Below are 22,457 nucleotides of genomic sequence, written 5' to 3' on the forward strand. Positions count from 1 at the left end.
CCCCCCAGAAATAAAGTCAGCCACTCTTTCCCCATCTGTTTGCCATGAAGTGATGGGACCGGATGCCATGATCTTTGTTTTCTGAATGTTCAGCCTTAAGCCAACTTTTTCACTCTCCTTTTTCACTTTCATCAAGAGGCTCTTTAGTTCTTTTTCACTTTCTGCCATAAGGGTGGTATCATCTGCATATCTGCAGTTATTGATATTTCTCCTGGCAATCTTGATTCCAGCTTGTGCTTCATCCAGCCCAGTGTTTCTCATGATGTACTCTGCATATAAGTTAAATAAGCAGGGTGACAATATACAGCCTTGACATACTCCTTTTCCTATTTGGAACCAGTCTATTGTTCTATCCAATTCTAACTGTTGCTTCCTGTCCTGCATACAGGTTTCTCACGAGAAAGGTCAGGTGGTCTGGTATTCCCATCTCTTTCAGAATTTTCCACTAATTCCCCTTTATTTGCTTTCCTAGTTTCCACCTTTTTGTCTTTTTGCTTTATTTGTTGAAGTTTTTCCTCAGCTGTATTTTCAGTTCTGTATGGAATTTTTCATTTTGTCTCTTTCATTTTTAACTGCTAAGAGCTCCGTTTTTTTTTATTTCCCTAAGGTTAATTAGTGATAACTTTTCTGAAGTGTTCTTAAAGAGTGAGACACTAAAACCTTGATGGGAAATGCTGAGTTGCTGAGTGGTGTTCACTCAGAAGATCTGACTGGGTCATTTGTTTGGGAGTATCCTTAATATTTACAATGACTTCTGATTATTGCTACTGCTGCTGCTGCTAAGTCGCTTTAGTCGTGTCCTACTCTTTGTGACCCCATAGACGGCAGCCCACCAGGCTCCCTGGTCCCTGGGATTCTCCAGGCAAGAACACTGGAGTGGGTTGCCATTTCCTTCTCCAATGCATGAAAGTTAAAAGTGAAAGTGAAGTCGCTCAGTCGTGTCCGACTCTTGGCCAAATTTCACAGTTTAAGGGCATAATCCTTCACAATACTGCCCTTATTTCAGACACCAGCCGTAAGTTTGGGTGTCCTCATATCATCTCCACTTTTTTTCCAGCTCTCTACAAGTTCCAGGGTTCCTACTATCCTCTCAGGTTTATGATGCATGAGATCAGCTCATGGAACTCACTGAAAGTACTATACTACAGTTTTATTACAGCAGAATGGAAATCAGAATCAGCCAAAGGGAGAGACAAGGCAGGTCTGTGAGGATTCCAGGTGCGAAGTTTCTGTTGTTTTCTCCCTATGAAATCAGAACACGTTGCCCTCCTGGCATGTCAGCGTGTGTCAGTATTAAGAGCATTGCCAGTGAGGTGAGCCCACCGAAACTTCGATGTCCAGAGTTTTTATTGATGTTTCATTGTGGAGGTATGATCGATTGAGTCATTAGCCACGTGGTTGAGCTCAATTTCCCAGTCTCCCTCACTGCTCGCCTACTGGAAAGCCCTTACCCTCTACTCACAAGATGGGTCTTGTATGGCTTGCCCCCATTCTGAGTCACCTCGGTACACACTATCTAGGGTGCACCAAGAGTCCCAGTTTAACACATTATTGACCCGGGGTGGTTTTTGCAGAAACTAATGCCCCTCCTGCTAATCCGTCTCTGGTCAATAATATGTTAATATCAAGTGCAATTCCTTGGGCCCACCATGAATAACAAAGACAATCAGCCAGGAACTTCCTGGCATTCAGAGTCTGCCTCCCAGGATCCTGGGACAAAGGCCAGCTAAATTTTTCTTTCCCTTTTTAAAAAATAATTAACGAATTGATTTTTGGCTGTGCTGGGGCTTTTGTTGCTGTGCGTGGGCTTCAGGAGTTGCGTCACGTGGGCTCAGTAGTTGTGGTGCACGGGCTTAACTGCCTTGCTGCTGCGTGTGGAATCCTCCTGGACCAGGAATAGAACCCATATCCCCTGTTCTGGAAGATGGGTTCCTAACTACTGGACCACCTGGGAAGTGCCCCAGTTTTTTAATTATAGTATCAGTGTCTGTTCATGGCAAATAGATGGGGAAACAGTGGAAACAGTGAGAGACTTTATTTTTTGGGGCTCCAAAATCACTGCAGATGGTGACTGCAGCCATGAAATTAAAAGACGCTTGCTCCTTGGAAGAAAAGCTATGACCAACCTAGAGAACATATGGAAAAGAGACATTACTTTGCCAACAAAGGTCCATCTAGTCAGAGCTATGGTTTTTCTTGGAGAAGGAAATGGCAACCCACTCCAGTATTCTTGCTTGGAGAATCCCAGGGACAGAGGAGCCTGCTGGGCTGCTGTCAATGGGGTTGCACAGAGTCGGACACGACTGAGCGACTTAGCAGCAGCAGCAGCATAGTTTTTCTAGTAGTCATGTATGAATGTGAGAGTTGGACTATAAAGAAAGCTGAGTGCCGAAGAATTGATGCTTTTCAACTGTGGTGTTGGAGAAGACTCTTGAGAGTACTTGGGACAGCAAGGAAATCAAACTAGTCCATCCTAAAGGAAATCAGTCCTGAATATTCATTGGAAGGACTGATGCTGAAGCTGAAACTCCAATACTTTGGCCACCTGATGTGAAGAACTGATTGATTTGAAAAGACCCTGATGCTAGGAAAGATTGAAGGTGGGAGGAAAAGGGGATGACAGAATGAAATGGTTGGATGGCACCACCGTCTCTATGGACATGAGTTTGACCAAGTTCCAGGAGTTGGTGATGGACAGGGAAGCCTGGTGTGCTACAGTCCATGGGGTTGCAAAGAGTTGGACACGACTGAGCGACTGAACTGAACTGAATTGAATATCAGTATGTTTAGGTCTTTTCTCTTGAGCTGGTCAGACTCCTTAGAGAAGGGCTTCCAACACTTCCAACACTATGCATCCAAGTGTTATGGGAGTGAACACTTGTTCTCTGAGCCAGGGGAAAAGGGTGCGGCGGGAGGAGTGGCCTCAGTACTCACTATGAGAACTCTGACTTCCTCCTCCAGTTTTCAGTGTGGTGCCCAGGCCTTCAGCTGTTTCACTGGCTTCAAAAAATGCCTCTCAAGATTTTCTGCAGTGGTGGAGGGGCCATTGCCCAGTTTGGAGTGGTAGAGAAAATTTAGCAATCAGATTTCTTTATAAATCAGTTTTTATCCAGTCCTTCAGTTTTTGGTTCCTTTTTTACTCCTATTTTCATTAGTACCTGATACAGCAATTTCTGGGCCATTTGGGCTGCGTTTCTATGGAGAAAAATGAATTGCTTTTTGTTTTCTCTTATTTTTTCAATTGTTTTTTGGTTTCTCTTTCAAGATCCAAGTTTTTCAGGTATGCTAAGTCAGTTATCTAGGACACAAGGTAGCCATTTCTCCCCTGTGGGTGCATGCTCCGTTGTGTCCGACTTTTTCTGACTCCATGGACTGTAGCCCACCAGGCTCCTCTGTCCATGAAATTCTCCAGGCAAGAATACTGGAGTGGTTTGCCATGCCCTTCTCCAGGGGATCTTCATGACCCAGGGATCGAACCTGCATCTCTTGGTCTCCTGCATTGGCAGGCAGATTCTTTACCACTGACGCCACCTGGGAAGCCCCAGGTCTCATCCATTTGCTTTCCAGCTTCTGGAATTTTGTTGCTGTTGTCTCCTTTCTTGTTATCTTTGGCCTCATTCATGTATGCATAAAATAGAGCGTGAAAAAGAATCACCTTTACTGTTTTGATGGACTATTTAGAATCAGCAAAGGCTTAAGTGCCTTTATTGAGTTTAACTATTTTTATCTGGGAATACCCTGGACACTTTTTTATTCTCTTTATGATGATTTTTAATGAAGTGATGAGGGTTAGTCTGCATTGGCTCTTGAGAATCAAATATCGTTGACTAGAGATGGAGTTCGGAGAAGGCAATGGCACCCCACTCCAGTACTCTTGCCTGGAAAATCCCATGGACGGAGGAGCCTGGTAGGCTGCAGTCCATGGGGTCACGACGAGTCAGACACGACTGAGTGACTTCACTTTCACTTTTCACTTTCATGCACTGGAGAAGGAAATGGCAACCCACTCCAGTGTTCTTGCCTGGAGAATCCCAGGAATGGGGGAGCCTGGTGGGCTGCCGTCTGTGGGGTTGCACAGAGTCGGACACGACTGAAGCGACTTAGCAGCAGCAGCAGCAGCAGAGATGGAGTTGGTATAAACTGAGATGGCAGTACTAGTGGCAGGTGCAGATTAAATGTTACATTGTTTTGCATTCTGTTTAGTCCAAGGACACTGATAGAAACGTGAAGAAGCAATTCTTTTGGAACGAGAAAAAAATTTCTCTGCTTGAGCAGAATAACTGATATTTTTAAAGGTAGCTGTTCTGTGCTACGCTCAGTTCAGGCACTCAGTTGTGTCTGACTCTTTGCAACCCCATGAATCGCAGCACGCCAGGCCTCCCTGTCCATCACCAACTCCTGGAGTTCACTCAGACACATGTCCATCGAGTCAGTGATGCCATCCAGCCATCTCATCCTCTGTCGTCCCCTTCTCCTCCTGTCCCCAATCCCTCCCAGCATCAGAATCTTTTCCAGTGAGTCAACTCTTTGCATGAGGTGGCCAAAGTACTGGAGTTTCAGCTTCCTCATCATTCCTTCCAAAGAAATCCCAGGCTGATCCCCTTCAGAATGGACTGGTTGGATCTCCTTGCAGTCCAAGGGACTCTCAAGAGTCTTCTCCAACACCACAGTTCAAAGGCATCAATTCTTCGGCCCTCAGCTTTCTTCACAGTCCAACTCTCACATCCATACATGACCACAGGAAAAACCATAGCCTTGACTAGACGGATCTTTGTTGGCAAAGTAATGTCTCTGCTTTTCAATATGCTATCTAGGTTGGTCATAACTTTTCTTCCAAGGAGTAAGCGTCTTTTAATTTCAATGTTCTATGCTGGGTAGCTGTATGTAACAACTCAGTTACAAGAGCAAAATGAGACTCATACACATGGTATCTTTTAAACTATATTTTAAAATATATGGTGGAGCTAGTTCAATGTCAGTTAATATATATCTGCATCATTTAATGGCCACATGGTATTTAACCAGTGATCTGAAATGTTTTTTTTACTTATTTCTGGTTATAAAAAATAAAAGCATTCAAATATTACAGAAATATGCGCCATAGATAAGTAAAAGAGCAGAGAGAGAGAATGTCAATTAATTTGGTATATATTGGGACTAGCAGACTTTTTCTTATAGGACTAAATGTTAAGTATTTTCAGCTTTGTGGGTCATTTGGTCTTCTTTTCAGTAAATAAGCATGGCTTGCTTGCTTTCGTGTGAAGTCACTCAGTCGCGTCTGACTCTTTGTGACCCCATGGACTGTAGCCTATCAGGCCCCTCCCTCCATGGGATTTTCCAGGCAAAAGTGCTGGAGTGGATTGCCATTTCCTTCTCCAGGGGATCTTGCTGACCCAGGAATTGAACCTGGCTCTCCCGAGTTGCAGGCAGATGATTTACCATCTGAGCCACCCGGGATCCACCAGGGAGCATGGCTGCTGCTGCTGCTGCTGCTAAGTCGCTTCAGTCGTGTCCAACTCTGTGTGACCCCAGAGACAGCAGCCCACCAGGCTTCCCCGTCCCTGGGATTCTCCAGGCAAGAACACTGGTGTGCGTTGCCATTTCCTTCTCCAATGCGTGAAAGTGAAAAGTGAAAGTGAAGTCGCTCAGTCGTGTCCGACTCCTAGCGACCCCATGGACTGCAGCCTACCAGGCTCCTCCATCCATGAGATTTTCCAGGCAAGAGTACTGGAGTGGGGGTGCCATTGCCTTCTCTGGGGAGCATGGCTATGTTCCAGTAAAACTTTTTTACAAAGACAGATAACCAACCAGCTCTAGTTTGCAGACATATCATCCAGCACATTTTGAACAAAAATGGGATTGTACTGTATATATACTAGTTTGCAACTTTCTTGTTTTCACTTGATTATAGATATCTTTCCATGTTATTACAGATAGTCTGTTTCATCCTTTTTAGTGACTTAATATTGTTTCATTTTAAAAGGCTCCTTTTTTCTCCGCTTATTCTGTAGTAATGGATAATTTGTTGCTAACCTTGTATGTTGGATTTAGTGCTGTGATAAGTGTGTGTATATGAACCCCACTCCAGTACTCTTGCCTGGAAAATCCCATGGACAGAGGAGCCTGGAAGGCTACAGTCCATGGGGTCACTGAGGGTCAGACACGACTGAGTGACTTCACTTTCACTTTTCACTTTCACGCATCGGAGAAGGAAATGGCAACCCACTCCAGTGTTCTTGCCTGGAGAATCCCAGGGACGGGGGAGCCTGGTGGGCTGCCGTCTATGGGGTCGCACAGAATCAGACACAATTGAAGTGACTTAGCAGCATGAAATATATGTGTGAATAATACATTTGTGGGTATTTTATGTTTGTGTGACTGTTTCAGCAGGATGAATTTCCTCAAAATGAAACTTTCTGGCTAAGGGTATGCATGTTAAATTTAATAGACACGTGTCAAGTTGCCCTCCAGGGTTGTGCTGCCAGTGTGCACTCCTGTTTCCACTCTCCCACCACTGTGGAAGTGCCAGTTTCTACACCCTGCACCAGTTCAGTTTACTTTTAAACGGTATCTAATTGTTTGCTTTTGCATTTCTGTGTTTACAGGAGAGGTTGAAAGATTTTCTAGTTTGTTGGCTATTTGTATTTCTTATACATACAAGAGGGAATATTTTGTATCCTTTGTCAGTTTTTCTGCAGGGAAATTACTTTTTGACTGATTTTTTATTAAAGACATTCACGCTGTCAGTATATGTAGCATATGGTTTTGCTCTGTTCATCAGTTGTCTAATAACTTGGTATATTGTTTTTAAAAATTTATATGGTAAAACATGTCTATCATCTTTTATGCTTTAGTTATATGCTTAAAATTTTTTTTTCTAAAACGCGTTGTAATATAGTGCAGTTTTTTTTTTTTTAACATTTTTGTTTGTAATATGGTCTTCCCAGGTTATGCTAGTGGTGGAGAATCTGCCTGCCAGTGTGGGAGATGTAGGAGACTCAGGTTCAGTCCCTGGGTCAAGAAGATCCCCTGGAGGAGGAAATGGCAACCCACTCCAGTATTTTTGCCTGGAAAATTCATGGACAGAAGAGCCTGGCAGGCTACAGTCTATGAGGTCACAAAGAGTCAGACAAAACTGAGCAACCAAGCACACACACAAGTCTGTAATACAGTTGAGATTTCTGGTGCAAACAGTAAGAGATGCTGGTTCTTTTTTGCAGACTAGGTAGCCAGTTATTTCAGTTTCATTATTTGAATTCTGTCCTTGTGCCAGTAATCTGGAATGGCAATATAAATTACAGTAAGGTGAGAATTTCGTGAGTTCTGGTGAACTTGAACTTTAAGCCATTGATAGAAACCATTTAGCCTCTAGTTGCTACCATATAAAAAGTCTAGTCAGTCAAAATAATATTTATTGAATGGTTTTCCCTTGAGCTATATAATGTGATTTTCCCAGTTGGCAAACAAAACACAAGGTAATATATTTTTTTAAATGTTGGTCTACAATGAATTGTTACTATTGCAAGAGCCATGGACAGATCAATTCGGCTTTAAGATTACTGTCTGTAAATTTTGAGGAGTAACTTGTACTTTCTTTTTAAGATATCATCATTTCTTTTTAAGATATCTTAAAAGATATCTAAGAATATTGCTTAACATTCTTAGTTTTCTCTAAGAAAAAAAAAAAACTTACGTTTCTTCCCATGTAACATTTTTTGGATTCTGTGATTTGTGCAGAGCAGTGAATTTGGGGTTATTGTTCTGATGCCCAGTGACTATTAGAGAACATTTGCAGTTGACCTGTGGTTTTCTACACCTGAATGTACAGCAACACATCTTTTTTCACCTCAGGCTTTTCCACCCAAAGTCTGGCCTTACTTTCTTTTAAGAGTTTTGGTTTCACCTCTGTTGTTGCTGAAAAATGGACTCCACCAAATATTTTCAGAGAATTGGAGAACAGTTTAGTGTTAATATTTAAATGCTATTCTGAGAATTAAGAACTGTCAACCAGGCATAGACAGAGACAAAACAAGCAAAACCCCAACAGAAGCCTGTTCTCTGTAGCCAAAGAGGGGCAGCCTAGCAAGATAAAAACTTTTAGACAGTAAACCATTCTCCTCTAACCAGACACCACAAAAGAAAGTTACCACTATACCACCCACGTTATCAAAGGCCAAGTGAGGAGCACAGACTCCCACCCTTGTGAGGCTATAACAGAGCATCCAGACTCCCCCTACACCACGTGGAGACCACATGGGGAGCCAGAACTTCTACCCTTACGCAGTAATGAGGTGCTCACCTCCCTTCCTCAGGGGTGACGTGTGGAGAGTGAGGACTTACCATTGCCCAGTGGTAAGGAGCAGTCTGCATCACAGTGTCAGTGAAGAGTATGGGGAGGGCGCCTGGAACTCCTCCCTCTGTCCAGCAGTGACAAAGAGCTCACCACCTTCAGGTGGCAGTGGAGGCTAAGCGGGAACCTAGATTTTTGCCTCCACCTGGCAGTAACAAGGTGACACCCCTCTGCCCTGCCACAGTGGTATCAGAGAATACTACTTAACATAGGAGGTTTAAATAAGATCCTGACTTTCATAATAAAATATGTAAATGTCCTGGTTACAAATATAAATCAGTTGTCATACCAAGAACTAGGGAAATCTTAAACTGAATGAAGAAAGATAACCAATGACTAATGTTAGAATTATCTGAAAAAGATTTTAAAGCAGTCAGGATTAAAGGCTTCAGTGAGGAATTAATGAGCACAAAGAACAGAATGAAAGAACAGAAAGGCTCAACAGGGAAACAGTAAGTCTTAGGAGATAAATAGAGCATATAAAGAAAAACTAAATGGAAAATTTTGGACTGAAAAATACAATGACTGAAATGAAAAGTATGAGTTAGCAGATTGACTCAAAAATAGAAAGGAGAGAACAGAGGATAGTATCAGTGAACTGAAATATAGAACGATGTAATTACCTAACCTGAACAACAGAGAGAAAATAGACTTAAAAAAAATTCCAGCACGTTAGCAACCTGTAGGATTATAACAACAGATGTAACTTTTGTGGAAGAAGAGAATGAGGGCAGAGCTGGAAAAATAATTCAAAAAAATTATGACCAAAAACTTTTCCAAATTTTTCAAGAGACACAGACCTCAGATTCAAGAAACTGAGTGAACCCCAAGAATGATTAGTCAAAAAAGTCCATGCCCTGATACATCATAAGTAAGCGTCTGAAAACTTAAAAGAGCAACTTAGGAAAAAAAACACTTGGACTTACCTGGTGACCTTAGGATTCTGGGCTGTCACTGTGGTGGCCTGGCTTCAATCCCTGGTCAAGGACGATCCCACAAACTGTGTGATATGGCCAAAAAAAAAAAAAAAACTTTTCAAAAGCACCTAGAGAAAAGCAACACTTAATGGTGAGAAGACAAGTCAAATGATAGTGGATTTCTCATCACAAACCATCAAGTCTGGAAATAAGTGGCATATGTATGTATATATATATTTAATTGGAGGATAATTGCTTTACAATGTTGTGTTGGTTTCTGGCATATTGTGTTTTAAATGCTTAAAGAAAAGAACTCTTAATCTAGAATTCTATACCCAGTGAAAATATCCTTTAGGAATTAAGGGAAATCAAAGGTATTTCTTAGATGAAGGAAAAGAGTTTGTTACCAGCAGACCCACACTAAGAAATAGCTAAAGAAGTTCTTTCATTGGAAAAGAAATGTTAAAAATAGAGGAAACTTGGAACAATCAGGAAGGAAAGAAAAACACAGTGCATAAAAATAAAGGTAGGTCACTAGATTCTTTTTCTTCTTGATTTTTCTAAACTGTAGCAAAAATTGTTGAAGGAAAAATTATAACACTGCTTGATGTGATTCTAAATTTATGTAGAGGAAATATTTAAGGCAGTATCTTATAAATGAAGTAATTGGTAAAAGGATGGCATATTCAGATTTTTAAATCTGAATAAAACAAATCAAGGAGAAGGGAGAGATAGACTTTAAGAAATTCGCTGCTTATGCAGTTGTGGAGCCTGGAAAGTCCAAAATCTTCAGGGCAGGCTGAAAATTCTGGCAAAAACTGCTGTTTAGGTCCTGAGTCTGAAGGCAGTCAATCTGGGGACAAAATTCCTCCTGTTCCAGAAACCGTAGTCTTTTCATAAGATCTTCAGCTTACTAGATGAAGTATACTCACATTATGGTGAGTAATTACATTACTGAAAATCTACTGGCTTAAATGCTGTGCTAAGTTGCTTCAGTCATGTCTGACTCTCTTTTGACGCTATGGACTGTAGCTTGCCAGCCTCCTTTGTCCATGGGATTCTCAGGAAAGAATACTAGAGTGGGTTGCCATGCCATCCTCCAGGGGATCTTCCTGACCCAGGAATCAAACCTGAGTATCCTATGGCTTCTGCGTTGCAGGTGGATTCTTTACCACTGGGCCTTGCTAATCCCATCAAAAAAGTACTTTCGCAGCAATATCCAGACTGGTAGATTTGTCTACATACCATAGCCTAGCCAAATTGACACAAAATGAACCGTCGCAGATGATGGTTGTTCAGTCACTCAGTTGTGTCCTACTCTTTGCAACCCCATGGACTGCAGCACGCCAGGCTTCCCTGTTCTTCACCATCTCCTGGAGCTTGCTCAAACTCATGTCCATTGAGTTGGTGATGCCATCCAACTATCTCATCCTCTGTTGCTTCCTTCTCCTGCCTTCAGTTTTTCCCAGCATCAGGATCTTTTCCAGTGAGTCAGCTCTTTACATTAGGTGGCCAAAGTATTGGAGTTCCAGCTTCAGCATCAGTCCTTCCAGTGAATATTCAGGATTGATTTCCTTTAGGATTGACTGGTTTGATCTTCTTGCAGTCCAAAGAACTCTCAAGAGTCTTCTCCAATACCATAGTTTGAAAGCATCAATTCTTCAGTGCTCAGCCTTCTTTGTGGTCCAGCTCTCACATCCATACATGACTACTGGAAAAATGGTATCTTGGACTCTATGGACTTTTGTTAGCAAAGTAGTGTCTCTGCTTTTTAATATGCTGTCTAGGTTGGTCATAGCTTTCCTTCCAAGGAGCAATCGTCTTTTAATTTCATGGCTGCAGTCACTGTTTGCAGTGATTTTGTAGCCCAAGAAAATAAAATTTGTCACTGTTTCCATTGTTTCCATATCTGTTTGTCATGAAGTGATGGGACCAGATGTCATGATCTTAGTTTTTTGAATGTTGACTTTTAAGCCAACTTTTTTTCTCTCCTCTTTCACCTTAATCAAGGGACTTTTTAGTTCCTCTTCACTTTCTGCTGTAAAGGTGGTGTCATCTACATATCTGAGGTTATTGATATTTCTCCCTGCAATCTTGATTCCAGCTTGTGCTTCATCCAGCCAGACATTCACATGATGTACTCTGCATATAAGTTAAATAAGCAGGGTGACAGTATACAGCCTTGGTGTACTCCTTTCCCAATTTTGGATCAGTCTGTTATTCTATGTCTGGTTCTAACTGTTGTTGCTTCTTGACTGGCATACAGGTTTCTTAGGAGGCAGGTAAGGTGGTCTGGTATTGCCATCTCTTGAAGAATTTTCCACAGTTTGTTGTGATCCACACAGTCAAAGGCTTTAGTATAGTCAGTGAAGCAGAAGTAGATGTTTTTCTGGAATTCTCTTGTTTTTTCTATGATCCAGTGGATGTTGGCAATTTGATCTCTGGTTCCTCTGCCTTTTCTGAATCCGGCTTAAACATCTGTAAGTTCTTGGTTCATGTACTGTTAAAGCCTCACTTGGAGAATTTTGAGCATTACTTTGTTAGCATGTTAAATGAGTGCAATTGTATGGTAGTTTGAGCATTCTTTGGCATTGCCTTTCTTTGGGATTGGAATGAAAACTGACCTTTTCCAGTCCTGTGGCCACTGCTGAGTTTTCCACATTTGGTGGCATATTGCGTGCACCACTTTCACAGCATCATCTTAGATTCAGGATTTGAAATAGCTCAACTGGAATTCTATCACCTCCACTAGCTTTGTTGGTAGTGATGCTTCCTAAGGCCCACTTAACTTCGCACTCTAAGATATCTGGTTCTAGGTGAATGATCACACCATCATGGTTATCTGGGTCATTAAGGTCTTTTTTTGTATATTTCTTCTGTGTATTCTTGCCACCGGTTTGTAATCTTTTCTGCTTCTGTTAGGTCCGTACTGTTTCTCTCCTTTACTGTGCCCATCTTTGCATGGAATGCCTCCTTGGCATCACTGATTTTCTTGAAGAGACCTCTAGGCTTTCCTATTCTGTTGTTTTCCTCTATTTCTTTGCTTTATTCATTTAGGACAGCTCTCTTATCTCTCCTTGCTATTCTTTGGAACTCTGCATTCAGATGGATATATCTTTCCTTTTCTTTGCCTTTCGCTTCTCTTCTTTTCTCAGCTATTTGTAAGGCCTCCTTGGATAACCATTTTGTCTTTTTGCATTTCTTTTTCTTGGGGATGGTTTTTTTTTTAATCTTTTAAAAAATTCTTATTGGAGTTTAGTTGATTTATAATATTGTATTTCAGGTGCATAGGAAAGTGAATCAGTGATACATATATCCACTCTTTTTTATATTCTTTTCCCATGTGGGTCATTAGAGATTACTGAATAGAGTTCCCTGTGCTATGCAGTAGGTCCTTATTTTCTATTTTCTATTTAGTAGTGTGTATATGTATATTGGGTTGTTGGAAAAGGCTGTTTGCTATGATCAGTGCATTCTCTTCGCAAAACTCTGTTAGCTTTTGCTTTGCTTTATTTTGTACTCCAATGGCACACTTGCCCGTTACTCCAGGTATCTCTTGACTTCCTCCTTTTGCATTCCAGTCCCCTATAATGAAAAGGACATCTGTTTTGGGTGTTAGTTATAGAAGGTCTTGTAGGTCTTCATAGAACCGTTCAACTTCAGCTTCTTTTGCGTTCGTGGTTGGAGCATAGACTTGGATTACTGTGATACTGAATGATTTGCCTTGGAAACTAACCAAGACCATTCTGTCATTTTTGAGATTACACCCAGGTACTGCATTTTGGATTATTTTGTTGACTGTGAGGACTTCTTCATCTTTCACTGCAAAGGATATAATTAGTCTGTTTTCACACCATCTGGTGATGTCCATGTGTAGAGTCGTCTCTTGTGTTGTTAGAAGACAGTGTTTGTTATGACTAGTGCATTCTCTTGGCTTAACTCTGTTAGCCTTTGCCCTGCTTCATTTTATACTCCAAGGCCAAATTTGCCTGTTACTCCAGGTATCTCTTGACTTCTACTTTTGCATTCCAGTCCCCTGTGATGAAAAGGACATTTTTTTTTCTTGGTGTTAGTTGTAGAACGTCTTGTAGGTCTTCATAGAACCGTTCAGCTTCTTCAATGTTAGTGATTGGGGCATAGACTTGGATTACTGTGATATTGAATGGCTTGCATTGGAAACAAACAGAGATCATTCTGTCGTTTTTAAGATTGCACCCAAGTACTGCATTTTGGACTCTTGCTGATTATGGGGGCTACTCCATTTCTTCTAAGGGATTTTTGCCCACAGTAGTAGATATAATGGTCATCTGAATTAAATTCACCCATTCCAGTCCATTTAGTTCACTGATTCCTAAAATGTTGACATTCACTCTTGCCATCTCCTGTTTGACCACTTTCAGTTTAGCTTGATTCATGGACCTAACATTCCATGTTCCTATACAGTATTGTTCTTTACAGCATCAGACTTTACTTCCACCACCAGACATACCCACAGCTGGGGCTTCTTTAAGCTTTGGCTCTGGCTCTTCATTCCTTTTGAAGCTATATCTCCGCTCTACTCCGGTAGCATTTTGAGCACCAACCAACCTGGGGAGTTCATCTTTCAGTGTCATATCATTTTGCATTTTTCATACTGTTCATTGGGTTCTCAAGGCAAGAGTACTGACGTGATTTACCATTCCCTTCTGCAGTGGACCACATTTTGTCAGAACTCTCCACCATGACCCACCATCTTGGGTGGCCCTACACAGCATGGCTTATAGTATCGTTGAGTTAGACAAGGCTGTGGTCCATGTGATAAGTTTGGTTTGTTTTCTGTGATTGTGGTTTTCATTCTGTCTTCCTTCTGATGGGTAAGAATAAGAGGCTTGTGGAAGCTTCCTGATGGGAGGAACTGGCTGTGGGGAAACTGGGCCTTACTCTGTTTGGGGAGGCCATGCTCAGTAAATCTTTAATCCAATTTTCTGCTGATGGGTGGGACTGTGTTCCCTCCCTGTATCTTGGCCTTAGGCCAAACTATGTTAGGGGTAATGGTGACCTCTTGCAAAAGGATTTATGCCAGGATGCTGTGGCTCCCATGACTGTTGTAGTCAGTGCCCGTGATTACGCAGTAGGCCACTGTCAACCCACACCTGTGCTGGAGGCTCCAGGACACTCAGCAGCAAATCTGGCTCAGTCTCTTGTGGGGTCACTGTTCCTTTCTCCTGCTTCCTGGTGCATACAAGGTTTTTGTTGTGCCCTCCAAGAGTCTGTTTCCCCAGTCTTGTGGAAGTTCTATAATCAAATCCCACTGACCTTCAAAGTCAAATTCCCTGGGGATTCTCAGTCCCTTTGCTGGATCTGCTGGATCACAGATGGTTAAGAGAGGTAAAGCTTCTGTATATCACTATGATTGGTAAAATGACTATCGTACATTGTGTATAAGGTGTAATATCCAGAACAACTAAAACTTGCAGAGAGATACATTTAAAAACCCTTCAGAAAAATAAAAAAAAAATTCTAAAAAGTACTCAAGTACCCCATAGGAAGGCAGGAAAAGGAAAACAGGGAAGTGAAAAAACAGAACAAACAAAAGATGAAATTTCAGACTTAAGTCCTAATATACCAGAATTACATTAATTATTAGTGTTATAAATACACTAGTTTGAGGACATTGGCAGATTGGGTTAAAAAACATGACAAAGTATGTGCTGTCTACAAGAAACTCACTTCAAACTTAATGATACTGGCTGGCTGTAAGTAGAAGGATTGGAAAAGATATTTCATGCAAATATTTGTCAAAGGAATGCAGGGATGTCTACATTAATAACAGATCAAGTAGACTTCAGAGGAAAGAAAACTACCAGTGTTAGAGAAGGACATTATATAATCATAAAGGGATCAATCTACCCAGAAGAAATAACAGTCCTAAATGTATCTACAAAAATGATAGAACTGAAAATAAAAATGCATAAATCCACAATTATAGTTGAGAATTTAAACACTGCTCTCTCAGAAACTGATAAAACTAGGCAGAAAATCTACAAAGATATAAAAGACCTGAAGAACACAGTCTAAGCAATGGACTCCTACATATTTGGAAGCTCCATTAATAACAGCAAGATAACATTTTTTTTTCAAATTCTGTAAGCATTTTATTTATCATTGAAGAAGAAACACAGGAGCATTGTGTTGGCTTCAATGAGACCAAATAGTTAATCTTTAACATAGCTACCACACTCCAAAATAGAAGTCAACACAGGGGATATACATGGGTTTTAACAGTCCATAGAACATTTACAAAAATAGTTATCCTAAGACATAAAACAGACCTCAACAAATTTATAAGAATTGGGATCATAAAGTGTATTCTGTGACTGCAGTGAACTCAAAATAGAAATAAAAGAGTGGTAATAGGACAATCCCCAAATGAAAGTGCAACATAAAAAATTGTGGGACACAGCTACAGCCATGCTGAGAGAGAAGTTTACTTTAGAAAAGTACATACTTTAGAAAAGAGAAGTCTTAAATGTATAATCTGAGCTCCCACCTCAAGAACCTAGAAAAAGAAGAGCTAAATAAACCCAGAGCAGAGCAGAAAGAAGGAAATGATTAAAATAAGAACAGAAATAAATGAAATTGAAAGAAAATCAGTAGAGAAAATCAATGCAACAAAGAGCTTTTCCTTTGAAAGAGTGGGGAATAAACTGGCAAACTTCTAATAAGACTGACAGAAAAATTGCAGTGTCACTACAGACACTGCAAATATCAAAATAATAAGAGACTAAGAACAGCTCTACCCATAAACATAGGAACTTATATGAAAGGGGTTGGTACCTCTAAAACTGTGAACTAGCACAGTCACGCAGTATGGAATAAGTAATTCGAATAGCTCTGTATAGGCATAGCTCAGAGGTACTTGGTTCTAGACCACTGAGATAAAGCAAGTCATTCCAAGTTTTTGGTTTCACAGTGCATGTAAAAGTTACATTTACACTGTAGTTTATTAGGTGTACAATAGGAATAGCATTATCCAAGAAACCAAATAAATGTACACACTGTAATTAAAAATACTTTATTGCTAAAAAATGCTAACCATTATCTGAGCCTTCAGCAAGTCATACTTTTTTTTTTTAAACTGGTCTTGCCTTGATGTCAATGGCTGATGACTGGTCAGGGTGGTGTTGCTGAGGTTGGCAGGCTGTGACAATTTCTTAACATAAAACAGCAGTGACGTTTGCCACATCAGTTGACTGATTCACAAATGATTTCTTTCTAGTACGCCATGCTGTTTGATAGTGTTTTACCCACAGTAGAACTTCTTTCAGAGTTGAAATAAGTCCTCAAACTCTGCTGCTGCCTTGTCAACTAAGTTTATGTAATATTCTTAATTTTTTTTTTTCTCTTTTTGTCATTGCAAGTCTTCATAGCAACTTCACTAGGAGTAGAGTCCATGTCAGTAAACCAGTTACTTTACTCATTCCTTAAAGAAGCAACTCCTCATTTGTTAAAGGGTTTTTTTTGTTTGCTAATTTTTTTTTCTGTCATGAGATTGCATCAACTCAGTGACAATCATCAGACTCCACTTCGAATTCCAGTCCCCATACTGTTTTCACATACCTGCACATCTGATCACAGATCACCATAACAAATACCATAATGAAAAAGTTTGAAATATTGCGACAATTACCAAAATGTGACACAGAGACATGAAGAGAGCAAGTGCTGTTGGAACAATGGCACGGATACACTTCCCTGGCACAGGGTTGCCACAACCTGTCAATTTGTATAAAAAAAAAATCACAGTATTTACAAAGTGAGATAATGTTTGTAACTGTTAGGGAAATTGACTATAAGAACTTCCAAAAAGAAATCTTCAGGCCCAGGTGGTTGCACTGGAGAATTCTATCAAAAATTTTAATAGCAATTAGTATCAATCTTACAGAGTCATTTCCAGAAAATAGAAGAGGAGAGAACACTTCCCAGTCCATTTATAAGGCTAGTATTAACTTAACCAAAGACTGCATTGGTAATAAAAACTAAAGACCAGTATCCCTCATGAGTATAGATGTGCAGGTCCTTAGGAAAAACTTAGCAAGTGGAATTCAACAACATATACAGAGAATTAATTACTGTTACCAAGTGGCATTTATTCCAGGGATGCAAGTCTGTTTTAATTTTCAAAAAGCAGTCAGCTTAATCCATCATAGTAGAAGGTTAATGAAAAGAAAGAGGGTTACTGTAAGAGAGCAACCCAGAAATCCTTGTGGTGAAGGAAATCTCTGCATCTTGACTGTACCAGTATAGACTCTAGTAGTGATGTGTTATGTGATTTTGCAAGATGTCACTATTGGGGGAAACTGGGTAAAGGGTACTGGAATCTTGTGTTTGTTACTTCTTGCACTTAGATCATTATATAGCTTTTCTTTTCTCGCTTAAAAACTAGGCTTTTTTAATGTACCTAGGCATTTAATTTGTATGTGAAGTTTGATGAGAACATCTCTTGATCTACTCACGAGATCTAAACAGTGTGCCTTGCACTCTTAAGTAGGGAAGTAATAAAATATTTGTTGAATGATATAATTTATTCAGCACTCAGTGGGAGAGGGTAGCTGTATTAAAAATGTAAAAGACTGAACAATTAATGTACACTTAATTACAGAGTTTATGAGGCTTTTGAAATGATTTTTACCTAGCTATTTGCTCTGATATTTAAATTAGCTTTTAGTTCTTAGGAAGCATTCTTGTTTTGTTGCTGGCTTCATAATAAAACTTTACAGTGAGTAATTTGCTTTGATCAAGAAGTGACTTCTAACTTTTCTCCCTTGTACAATTAAGCAGATTTTAGTGGCAGTAAAATATTCATTTGAATTTGAAAAATATTAATAAGGAAAAGTTTTTGACTTACATTTTAAACACTTAATGTGTTTTATTTTCATTAGTCATTTTTGCATTTTACTATAATTGTGTTTCTTTTTTGTGTACACATGATTAATTTTATTTGTATCTGCCTCTCCTCACATTTATACAAATAGTAAAACCTATTGGGATATAAAAAAGAGATAAATCAAGATAGAGACATATAGGTATGGAAGTTTATTTTACTTTGTATAATATCTTTAAGGTTCATCCATTTTGTATCGTGTATTAGAGATCATTGTTCCTTTTTATGGCTAAATAATATTCTCTTGTGTGTGAATACCACATTTTGTTCATCTTGTCGCCTACTGATGGACACTTAGGTTATTTCCACCTTTTTGCTATTGTGAATAATTCTGAAATAAACACTGGTGTACAGGTACCTCTTGGAGTCTCTTTCACTTTTTAAAGGTATGTACCTGGGAGTGGAATTTCTGGGTCATATGGTTTGATCCCTGGGTTGGGAAGATCTCCTGGAGAAGGGAAAGGCTACCCACTCCAGTATTCTGGCCAGAGAATTCCATGGACTATATAGTCAGTGAGGTCGCAAAGAGTCAGGCACGACTGAGCGGCTTTCACTTTTACTTTTTTCATGGTATGTTTAGGTTTTTTAGAAACTGCCTGGCTGTTTTGCATGATGGCTATGCCATTTTATAGTCCCACTAGCCGTATATGTGGATTCTAACTTCCTCATGTTCTTGCCAGTGTTTGTTATTTTCCCGTTCTCTGATTATAGCCATCCTAGCAGGTGTAAAGTGATGTATCATGTGATGTTTGGTATTGTTTCACATGCTTACTGATCAGTTGCATATCTTTGAAGAAATGTTTTTTTCAAGTTCTTTGCTGATTTTAAAAATTGAGTTGTTTATCTTTTTATTGTTGGGTTTAGGAGTTCTTTATATGCTCTTGATATTAAGCCCTTATCAGATACATGATTTGCAAATATTTTCTTCCATTTTGTAGATTGTCATCTCCCTTTCTGGATAGTATCTTTTGATTTCCAAAAGTTTTAAATTTTGATGAAGTCCAATTTACCTATTTTATTTTTCTTCTACCTATTTTTTTTTTCTGATGACTTACTAACAGAACCATTAGCAATTTCATGAGCTGTTGTTGAAATGATTTTTTCTCTGATCACAGATAGGGGTTGAGGTGCCATTTTTGGTCCAGGGTCAACAAAAAGTAACAATATTAGATGTCACTGACTGAATACCTAATATGTGCTAGGTGCCATTGGGAATCCTGAGTAAAAAGACTTAAAATGAAGCAGAGGGTCATAATTTCATTCTCTTTTTTTTCTTTTTATTTTAATTGGAGGCTAATTACAATATTGTGGTGGTTTTGCCATACATTCACATGAATCAGCCATGGGTGTGCACGTGTTCCCCATCCTGACCCTCCCTCCCACCTCCCTCCCCAGCCCATCCCTCAGGGTCATCCCAGTGCACCAGCCCTGAGCACCCTGTCTCATGCATCAAACCTGGACTGACGATCTATTTCACATATGTTAATATACATGTTTCAATGCTATTCTGTCAAATCATCCCACCCTCGCCTTCTCCCACAGAATCCAAAAGACTGTTCTTTACATCTGTATCTCTTTTGTTGTCTCGCATATAGGGTCATCATTACCATCTTTCTTTTTTTTTTTTTTTTCATTGCCATCTTTCTAAATTCCATATGTATGCGTTAATATACTGTATTGGTGTTTTTCTTTCTGACTTACTTCGCATAATTTCATTCTTGCCAGGTAAATTCTGCTGACATCATTGTAACCTCCCGGAGAGATTAGAAGATAGTTCCCCTATCATTTGCTAGTCAGAACTACTATCTGTACTGCACTAACCAGGTTCCTGGCTCTGCTCTGGTTCCTGGGTTCCCCCCACATTTCAGCCTGTGGAGGTTCTAGGTTTTTTTATTTCTACATTTCATTGAGTTTCTTGCTTAGCTAGCTTTCTACCTTAGCTGCCTAGCCCACATCATCTTTACAGACTGCTTAAGAATCTCAAAGTAAATGGATTTCTTACAGAGGGACTAACATTTTAAACTAGCCCTTAAATCTGTTTTATTGCATTAGAAAAGTGAATTTCCCCACATTTATAACTGAAATTATTCCTATAAGAAGCTCTGTATGTGATACTATTGATTAAAATACTGAGGCTTTTCCTGTTTGTGGTTTGAGTACTTCTTTCTAGTATATTTCAGATGATTCAATAATTGTTCATGTTTCCCGTCAAACTATGAAAGCACAAATATTAAGTGCTCTATCACTGTTTATTATGATTTATTCTCATTTTTTCCCCCTAGCGGATCTAAGAAGAACAATTGCTGTCCTTTTGGATGACATTTTACAACGTTTGGTAAAGCTGGAGAACAAAGTCGACTATATTGTTGTGAACGGCTCAGCAGCTAGCACTACCAGTGGTACTAGTGGGAACCCAGTGCCACTGACCACAAATAAAAGGGTAAAAGCATCAGGCAGCATTAGATAGCAGTGGAAGATCACCTCGTGCTGCTACATTCACCATGGATTATATCCTATGGCAGAAAATCACTGGCTAGCATAGAGTAATACTTTACAATAAAAGCTCTGCGCATTTTCAAGGAATATGCTGGATTCATGGAACTTTAATTCTGTATATAATTTAAAAGTTATTAGTTTGCTTTCAGGCACATCTCTTCAATGCTGTACTATAGCCTTAAAGGGAATTTGGTAACATGGTTGATGTAGTAAGCAGGTAGGTGATCTTTGTATAAATCTTTGTGTTTGAGACCAAGTTGAAACAAAAACACTGAAAGACGGATTCATTTCTACAAAATATTTATTTAAATATATAACATTTTTTAGACAAATGAGGAATATTGTTATTGAATCGTTTTGTCATTTGTTATGGATAGATGTGAATGTTGGACTAATACTATTAGAAAATGTGCTTACTTCCAGTACTTACTATATTTTGTTATTCAGATTATGAGCAGAGAGAAAGGAAGTATAATATTGAAAATAGTGTTTTGAAATGATGACCCAAAGAATGTCTTCATTTGCACTATCCCTTCAGAATAACTGAAGGTTAATTATTGTATATTAAAAAAAATTACATTTGTAAGAGTATAATCTTGAAATGGGTAGTAGCCACTGTTTGTAAACTATTCTAAACATTGGGGCAATTAAATAACATTAAAATAGTAATCTCCAATCTCATATGTAACATTTTCTTATATACTTGTATTCTGAAGAGTAAAAGATATTTTTATGATGAGATTAAATATTAATTCATGATTTTTCATATAGATGAATGTTAATTTAAAAATATAACACTTTGATTATGCTGTCAAGAAAGCACATTATTTCCATATTTGGGTAATTTTTGCTTTTATTATATTGACAAGGAAGCGGGAAACTGAGATATTTGTGAGACTGGAACTCTTAAGGACTTTAGCCAGATGTGTATAATAAAAGTATTTGTGTTGCATTAAATTGTTTGGAAAATGTTAACATTATAGTATATAGAATATATACTCTTTATGAAATGTTGGATTTGTATGATATACAGTAGATATTCATTTTATGTAGTGACCATTTAAAAATAAGAGCATTTAAAATGTAATTTAAATTATGAAGATGGACTATCTTTTCAGGAAAACAGCTATTCTATATATAGCACAAGAGAGCTCAATCTTGGGTAATTCTGGTATAGAGCAAAGTACACCTTTATTTAAATTTTCCTTGTTGCAAATTTAATTGCCATATGGTGCCCTATGTTTCATAGTATTTATTCTCTAAGTGCAGCTAGCTTCTAGATTTAGACTGTATTGTATTTAGTTTTGGAAATTGTATTGTTCATTATTACAATGTGCTACCAGACGTGGTAGCAATAATTATACTGGTTTATTAAAGTAAGTATGAGAAAATACTTCTTGAAGGTATCTTTGCAAACTCTTCCCTGTACCCTGCCATTATGTGAAGAAATTATTTACATACCGTTTCCAGGTGAAGTTTGGAATAGTTGTTCAGTCTCTCATTAGATGTGTACATTTTTTGTTTTTGTTTTCAGGGATGAAATAAAATGTATTATTTGTACTTTAAAGTGTTATAAGTTTTCTTCTTTAATGATGATTGTTCTTTTAATAAATGGTAAGTGATTAAAAGGAATTTTAGATAATTTTGGGTTTTATTCCATCAATTTCCAATAGCTGTTTCAAAAGAGAAAAATGAAAGATTGCCTCATTCAGATTAGAAGAGTCTGAACTTGGGGATTGATGGGAACGAATTCTGAGGTTTGTGATTGGAA

The 22,457-nt window shown here is 39.0% G+C and overlaps 1 protein-coding gene across 5 annotated transcripts in view; it reads left to right on the forward strand.

The window, feature by feature from the left end:
- CCDC126 (coiled-coil domain containing 126) overlaps positions 1-22,253 on the forward strand; it is a 42,359-nt gene extending 20,106 nt beyond the window's left edge. For all 5 annotated transcript variants that reach the window (XM_005205280.5, XM_015468652.3, XM_005205279.5 and 2 more), the window contains one exon: positions 20,473-22,253. In XM_005205280.5, coding sequence (XP_005205337.1) covers positions 20,473-20,657 — 185 coding nt within the window. In that variant the 3' untranslated portion in view covers positions 20,658-22,253. The remainder of the gene's footprint in view (positions 1-20,472) is intronic.
- Positions 22,254-22,457: the final 204 nt, after the last annotated feature.

This window comes from Bos taurus, chromosome 4 (genome assembly GCF_002263795.3).
Source record: "Bos taurus isolate L1 Dominette 01449 registration number 42190680 breed Hereford chromosome 4, ARS-UCD2.0, whole genome shotgun sequence".
NCBI classification, from domain to species: Eukaryota; Metazoa; Chordata; class Mammalia; order Artiodactyla; family Bovidae; genus Bos; species Bos taurus.